We start from the raw sequence: 8,557 nt of genomic DNA on the forward strand, positions 1-8,557 counted from the left end.
TGCTACTCAGAACACAATATGCTAAACCCACAAACATAAGCAATTGAATATTCAGTGATCTTTTGGATTTAATTACCCATGGTATTTTGCAGTATTATTCAGGCCTTGAATAACTAACAAGAATCACTCAAAGAACCAGCATGTACTTTTGTCATTACTATAAATCCTTTTCAACTACCAAATACAACTTTCCTAATATAAAGTACAGTTCTTAGGCCTTCATTACTTGAAAGAGATGTATTTATTAAGATGACAAACCTAGTCAAAAACATCTGCAAAGAAAAAAAAATTAGAACAGGCTTAGCAGCATAACTCTGTACTCTGAGAAACCTTAGCATTCCAGGATAGAAACACCCTGAAAAAGAAAGTACTTGAGAAAGCTCAGAGCTTCTGTAGCACACTGGTTTGATTGACTCACACCTTTGGTTGCCCAGTCCATGAAAATGCTGGGATTTAAGACCAGCACGTGTGAAAATCCATGTAGTCCAGTGTCCTGTCTTTTGCTGGGGCCATCTGCATTCCAGTACATTCAGACTACTGTAAACTGCCAAGCAAATCTAGCACTTGCTAGTCAGCTCAGGTCCCAGGGGCACAGAGCTGGGGGGGCCGTGTGTGTAAATTACCCCTTCCTGACAGACTGGTTCCTGCTCCAGAGCCCAGGGACCCCCAGTGCTATGCATTGCTAACTCAAACAAAACCTGGGGAGATGGCTGGGGTGGTAAAGGGTTAACCAGCAACTGTGAAGTGTCAGCAAAAGCCTCATTTTAAAAAGTTGAAGAAATTTTCACCACTGTTCAGATCCCTGCAGAGAGGGCAGGAAGAAATCAAAGATAGATGAGCCAAAAAAAGAAAACAATAAAAAAAGTCAGGGTGTTCATACAAAGTTTGAGAAAAGCTGATTAACAAGAAAGCAGAGATGCAACACTGCACAGCATAAAACTCTCTACCAGTAAGGTTTCACTGCACTCCCTGTACCTGCACTTAAGATCTGAGCCCAAGAATTTGTATCCCTTCCAGCACTACAGTAAATAATGAACAGGAGAAAGTACTATTATGATTGCTATTACTGTTAACTGGGTGACAGTCCTACCTGAAGAATTCAGTCTTAGGAGTCTAATGCTATTTAGAGTCACAGACATCCTATCCAAATGTTGGAAACCAACACTACAGATAGTGGTGTCACCTGCCCCACCTAAATTCAAGACAGTAGATCAACATGGGACTAATGAAATAGTGACATTTTAAAAAAAAAGAGGGAGAGTGAAAGGGAAGATCTGCCTGAAAATGTCACTGTTTTTATTGAGAGCCATTCCAAGCCTGTTATAAGATAAACAGAAAACCCCACAATAACAAAGAGAGCAAGAAAACAAAGCAAGGCTATTGAAAGACCCCAAGGTAAACAACACACACCACAGACGAGCCAAACTCTAAATCTCACAGCAAGTGCACTGATAGCCTGACTTTCAAAGGACCTTCTGAACGTTTAATAGTTCTTCCCACTCTATCACAGCCAACAAAAACAATACTACATTTTATCTATTCCTTTTCCATACCTACATGCCAGAAGTCCAGTGAGAGCTGCAGAGAGAAAGTGCCAAGCACTGGGAAATTTTCATAACTGTTTTACAAAGGTTGCTTGATAGATATAAGTCTCCTCTTAAAATCTGGAGACATTCTGTGCAGGCAGCTTTCCCAGAGAGAGCACATCTCCCAGTATCTGTACTGAGTGCACAAACAGATGGGTACATTTTAAGACAGGGACTTGAAAACAACTATAGATGCTGCTTATACTAAGCACTTTGGTAATTTGGAGGAAATTACCACCTAGGCTCCAAGCAGGCAACCATAGAGGACAAAAGCTCTCTTCCCCTAAATGTTCAAAGTACTGTCAAGGAAACTGCTAGTGTACAATCTGTTCAAATGGAACCTTTCCCTCCTCTGATCCATTTAACTATTTTCTTTCTTAATAGGCATATGCAACCAAACTTCACTAATGGCTTTCATGGAAGCAAAATTAATTGATGGGAAAATGAGAGAAAATTAGTATGTGCCAGCTGCTAAGGACAACCTGATCCTTTCCATGACACCATGTCTGCAAAACTACACAGACACAGGTACTGCAAAAAGAGCCTCTGCAGCTTCACTGGAAAGTTTGGTTCTTGGCAAAATGGAATCAGGCAACAATGGAAAGAAATGTGTTAAATATCAGAGCTCCTATTGCTAAATGCTCTAAACATAATAAATTAAACATTTGGGACCAAATGCTCAACTGCTTTTAGGGCATCTGGGCCCATTTACACCAACAAAATCTGCTTTCAAGACAGAAGGGACTGTAAAACCCCCAGCAGCTGTTTCTATTCACTTGGCATCAAACATCAGAACTGTCCTTGTGACACTAAGAGAAGGATAAGAAAACTTTGCTGAGCTACTTGAATGCAGCCTAACTCCACATTAAGTGACAAAGCAGGCAGAACATTTTGGAAGATAACTTCCAGGCACCTTAACATTTAGAAAGAAATGACTGACCATGAGCTTTTTGGGTACTCCAGGTTCTCCCCCTGCCACAGCCCTTGAAGAACACAGCTGCTGATCCAGCATTTGGTTCAGCTACTAACACCTCTGACCCCCCATGGGCAGGTTCTGTTCCTGCTCATGCACATATTTGAACCAGTTGGGAAAGAGCACGTGTAGTGTGTCACTGGAACAGGAGAGAGAGATGCTCTCCTGCACAAGGCTTCAGCATAGAAGGTCTGTGCCACCTGGGAAGGACTGCAGTCTGTCAACATTTCACATCTATGCTTATGGCTAACAGGTTCACCAAAGAACTCTATTTAATCAAAGAAACCTGCACATCCAAATCTTAGCAGCATAAATAGGATGGGTCATTTTTTAGTAAAGATCTTTTAGCTACTGTCCTGGCTGCAGTCAATACACAAGAGAAAGATGTACTGGTAGACTAATACAGCTAACAACCTGGGGCTGAGTGGCACATGGCCTCAGAACACTACCTCATAAAAAGAGACAGCAGAAGCCTCAAAAGCTTCCTTGAAAAGCCAAATGCTGTTTGCTAGCACCCTGTTTCCTCCCCTGAGAGGATGAAACACACAGAACTCCTGTCCTGCCGTGACTGCAGCCTAAGCACTGAATTACTGCTACTTTCAGTATAGCCTAATGACTCCCTCTTCCCCAGTCCTACCCCTGTAAAGCAACTCACACAAAATTCACATTCATGTGCATCTCTGCTCAACAGTCTGACGAGAAGCACACATCAGCTCAGCAGTGGAAAACCTGGAGGTTTATCTCTGAAAGGAACAGTAGGAGTTGAATGCTTATGTAAGGAAAGGAATATTCTCTCGGCTTTGCTCCTACAATTCCTTTACCACTTAATTAAACCGGCATTTAATGTAAAAACAGAAATTGGAGATGATGATGAGATGCCCAACTACAAGAAAGCCGGGGAACTTTTCTGAGCACTGCAGTTTTTTAATCTAACTTTGAAGAGGAAAAATAAATCAAAGGAGCAGGGGATGCGTTTAGCTTGTTTTTGTGAAGCATCCAGGACACTTACAGACGTTACGGAAACCTCACGTGTGTATTCCTATGAACAGGCTATGTTTTCTCTGGTAAGTTTTTGAGACCCTCCCTGTAACTAATCAGAAATGCACTTTGAGGCCCTAGTATTCTGAAAAGTATGTCTGTAAAAATAACATAATGAATTCAAAAATTGGTTCACTGACTCCAGAGAAAGTATACTGCATTTACAAGTGTCTTTCTTCTATAAATCATTTCTGCAAACTCCACTGCTGCCTTTTTTTTCTGTTTTTCTTTTTTCTTTTTCTTTTTTTACCCTTGAATATGATTATTGCTAGTATTTCTGCAAGCCAGTCTGGGAGGAAAAAAAAAGCTTAAAAATCTGTCTGTATGTTAAAGGATTTAACTCTTAGGAATAATGAATACTTATATGGCAATAATACTACAGCAAGAAAACCTTTCAAAACAACTGTATCATTACTTCTGCAACCCCTCACAAGCAAAGCCAGCTGTGTGAGACTGCTACAGTGAGTGCCAAATGGGATTTTTTTAATAAGGTGAACACCTGCCCATTAAGAATAAAATGGAAACTAAAAAACTTATTTCATACAAGCTACCCACAGCTATCAATTGGTAGTAAGTTTTTCAACAGAGCCAAGTACAAACCAGTAACCTAGAACAGAAGGCTCTTTAAGAATATTAAATATTACTCACATTGAACACTTCAACATCTTTCCTACTCCTTATTTCTTCAACAAGATCCAGTGGCTTTCCCTTCGGTATTGGAATAGTTCCAAGCACCACAGTCCTGGAGCCAGCCAGCGTTTGACGAACAGCCTGAATGAAAGCCTGGCTGAAGAGTTCCATTTTACCAACCTCATCTATTACACAGATTCTTTTCTCTGCATCACTGCCATGGTTTACCTGTGGAAAAGTGCATCAGGAGACTGTAAACAGCACAGAACCTAGAATGTGGAACAGATATAATTTACAGAATTTACAGAAATACCTCAGAAAAACTATCTCCAAAAGAAATCAATTCAACTGTAATGCTGGGGAAAGTGGAAGAGCCAAAGCTGCTGCTGGCAAATGACAGACTTATAAATCTATCATTCCTATTTCAGAATAGATTTTTGGAAGGATGCAAATATATGCAGAGTATAAATACCAACTACAATAGGCAATATCCATATTATCACATTTCCTTCAAAGCAGAATTCTCGGAATGGTCCCATATGAGGTATTTGACAATTAAGAACTGCACTTTGCCTACTGGCAGCTCTCCATTATTCTGAGTCACCAACTTTTACAAACTTTACTCTTCCCATCGAATTATGCATTTAGACTAGATCAACATACACACATTTAAAAAAAGGCTCCCATTAAAACTAGATCTGAAAGTTTCTCCTCTTGTAGTTGGGTTGAAGGAGGGTCAAAACAAGCGTTTCTCTCAGAACAACTGGTTTTCTTCAAAGCTGTTTGGATAACAACCAGGCCATTTGCAAGCCTCTCTCACATCAGAACAGTCATCCTCCATTTCTTTGTTGAGATATACCCTATTAAATAGTCCTAGCCACGTGCTTGGATCATAGGAGACACCAGACCAACATTTAACCACATTTGTGGTTTGTTTGCTTTTTCATGAAGTGAATACTATGCCAAACAGTACCATGTTGCAAGGAAGTCTAGAAGAAACACAGGTGATAGCTACTGAGGGAAAAGAGGTCATAAAGTGGAAGAACTCTTCAACGGAAAAGGAAGGGCACTGCCTACTATCCTTTAGTAACAGTAACTGAGAACTGTACTCCATTACTTACAGAAGTGAGAAGGATAGCAACTCAGTTCAAAACCACTACAGATCCATGAATATGTACCAATAGAAGCATATGGTACAAATCCTAAAAAGAAAGAAATAAAATCGAAACATTTTCCCTTGTGAAGGCGAAGTATTTGCTTCTGGGAAAGTGAAATAACTGTCTAACATGCATCCTAAAATCTTTTCAAGCTAAGTCCCTACTGAGTAGCGCTTTTATCTAAAAGGCTTTCATAGATAGTGAGCCAAAAAGCCAATACTAGTCACTAGGTCACACACTGAGAAACAGAGCATTTTGCTTTGAAAAAAATTGAAAAAACTTAACCAGTCCTGCCTGGTAAAGCTTGCAGAACCAGAGACATCTCCCATCATAGGATGTACCCTGTTCTCACAGGAGTGAGCAAAGCCTTAAGAGCTGAAACTGTGCTCAATACTAAATGGGCACATGCCCATTCTGTACCACTCTCCAATCAAACTGGATATGAGTCTCCTGCTCTCATTCTTCATTTGTCTCTTCTTGTTTTCAGTTCTGTGATCTTCCTCACTCTCCTCTCCAATTCTGTGTCACCTACATGTGTGACCACATTCCCACAAAACTGATAAACAGAGCTTTCTGTGAAGACAGGGTCATGCACTGTGTGACTCTGCTGGCCCCTCCTCTTCTCTTTACCCTCTTGTACTTGCAGAAAGCTGCATAACAAACAGAAAAAGCCAACACTGCTAACACTTTCCTAGGAAGACCTCTCCTGGACTTCATATGAACTCAGCACTAAATGGATTCCAAGTACACCACTGGCTTAATTACAGCCTTCTATTCACTAATGTTGTAAATATAGTTACAGTGAAATTAAACATATGCAAATTGCCCCATTTTATTAATATTTTCTTTCTCCCTTGCTCCAAAATCTTTGCTTCTTTACTCTCAGACTTTAACATTCCTTGACAAAACCAAGAATCAGATCCTCAATTTCATTTTCGCTCCTTGCACTTCATGTTTGTTTGTTCTTTCTAAGTTCACCAGAAAGTCCCTTCTCCCTTGTCCCCTTGAGCTTTGGCAGTGCAGAAAAATCACAATAGGATTTTTTTTAGTATTACAGTCCAGCAGCTGCTGCACACTGTTTGTGGTATGTTATTGCCAAAATCAGATCTGTTCTTGTTTAATTCTGGACAGGAGAAAGGTTGGAGTGGAAGAGAGGAAGAAGGAAAAAGGCAGCAACAGAGCATTAGCAAAAGGATAGGTAAAAGACCATGTGCAAATTCTTGTCACAGTCAGAGCACTCCTGTATAGCAGGCTAAATCCCAAATAATCAGGCTGCTATCATCAGGCTGCAGGTATTTATACAGCAGCAATCAAAAATACTCACTGGATTCAAGAAACAAATGCTTCTACTGGAAGGAGATGGGAATCAGAGGAAGTGGGGAAAAAAGGCTCAAAAGGAGGAGAGCAGCAGCAAAAGCTTGGACCCACTGACTCCACCCAGCTCTCCATACTAAGTCACTGGCACATTTTGATTGCTTTCCAATATGTGAGACAGTGGCATAGGAAGAAAATTCCTATTAGCTGCCTCTTTAGGCCAAGGAGGTCCTGCTCACAAGATGATGTCAGATCAAGAGAGAGGACTGCAGTCTCTCCAACACCACAATAATGGCATGAGAACAAGCCAGATTTGCCCCCGACTGCAATCTCTCCAACACCACAATAACGGCATGAGAACAAGCCAGATTTGCCCCCCCAGCTCCTGATCCTGAAGTCAATCAGTTCAGCAATACCCAAGAAACAGGCCATTTATTAATATCAAACACTAGTGCTGTAGAAGGGCCTTCCAATAACACCGATTATCACAAAGCATACACTTATCAGCAGCTTTCAGAGAATACTCACATTTCTCAGCATAGGTAAAACCAACTGCTCAAAGGAAACAAGGTCTACAACATACTGTCCAACCCGATATTCACGTCTTGAAGTAGAAGAATCAGAACTGAATTTGAAAAAGAGATACAGGATTCTTTCTAAGTAACGAGTTTAGTGAGAATTCACTGCAGTCATTTCAAGCGGATTTATGAGAAGTCATCCAAATAAATCAAACCCCCTTAATGCTTCTAAGAGAAGGAAAGAAACTCTGCAAACCATGCATTAAGTCATATTGCAGATAGCTTGTTTTCAGATGATAAATATACCATAAGCTACCTTCACAACTGTGCAAGCTCAAGTTTGAACAGTGTATGGAAGGACAATGACATCTAAAGGGCATAGTTACACTGAAATCGAAACTCCTATCTGCAGTTTTGTATTTGGTAATATGACACTACATCCAGCATCACAGCAGTAGCCCAAATATCAGTATGGGCTGCAAAACCCTTAAACAATCTTGGAAAAATACTCAGTCTGGATGTACTACACCACACTATCCTAGGTGAACTTCGGTCTAAAAGAGGTGCCAAGGTCACTCCTGGACAGTGACTATGCTTTGCACAAAATGTGAAAATCTAGATCTAGTGAATCGGGAGAGACTCTGAGCCCCTCTGCACTTCAGAGAACCCCTCTTAGTGGGGCTCCGAAATAGTTTTTTTCTTAAAATTCATATGTGAGCTTTGTGGGCCAGTCAATGGCTCTTTGAAACAATGTCATATGAAATATCCCTTCTTATTTTCCACTTCTGTCTCCAAAATTTAGCTGGTGGAAACACAGAAATCTTCCTCCCTGCCCACAACAAGCTACTTATTGCATCCCAAAGAGACTTGGCCTCACAATAAAAGGCTTGGCAGTGCTTCCTCTTTATCTGGTGTAAAAAAAGGCAGTAAGAGAGGACAACCCTTCCCAGCACATATTCGATATTTCACTGTGCAACAGAGGCACTGCCCACATATACAATATAGGTATCAGCCAGGACAAAGAACTTAACAAAGAACCTGACCATGAAAGCCATGTAGGCTGGAAATCACTTTCTGGAGGAGCATTTAACATGCCAACAGACCGGAGCAGACACGTAAAACAATAAGCCGCTTACAGTTATTAATATTTCAGTACCTGACTCTAGATAACGGTCCTCGGTTTCCAGACAAAGTGACAACATCAAATCCTGTCCTCCTGCCACCTTCTCTAACTTCCTCTGTGTAAAATCCATCAATGGGAATACCTGAGGATTTCAGAGCTTGAGCAACTTTCTGGATCAAAGTAGTCTTTCCAACCCCTAAAAATAAAGCAGAAAAAAA

General features: G+C 40.7%; 1 protein-coding gene across 1 annotated transcript in view; it reads right to left on the reverse strand.

The window, feature by feature from the left end:
- The window catches only part of NTPCR (nucleoside-triphosphatase, cancer-related), a gene marked incomplete at its 5' end in the record, with an annotated part of 9,007 nt that extends 468 nt beyond the window's left edge, over positions 1-8,539 (reverse strand). The window contains 3 exons of the mRNA XM_009082872.1: positions 4,246-4,455; positions 7,227-7,323; positions 8,373-8,539. Of these exons, the coding sequence (XP_009081120.1) occupies positions 4,246-4,455; positions 7,227-7,323; positions 8,373-8,539 (474 nt within the window). The remainder of the gene's footprint in view (positions 1-4,245; positions 4,456-7,226; positions 7,324-8,372) is intronic.
- Positions 8,540-8,557: the final 18 nt, after the last annotated feature.

Source organism: Acanthisitta chloris, unplaced genomic scaffold (assembly GCF_000695815.1).
Source record: "Acanthisitta chloris isolate BGI_N310 unplaced genomic scaffold, ASM69581v1 scaffold4899, whole genome shotgun sequence".
In the NCBI taxonomy this organism is placed as follows: Eukaryota; Metazoa; Chordata; class Aves; order Passeriformes; family Acanthisittidae; genus Acanthisitta; species Acanthisitta chloris.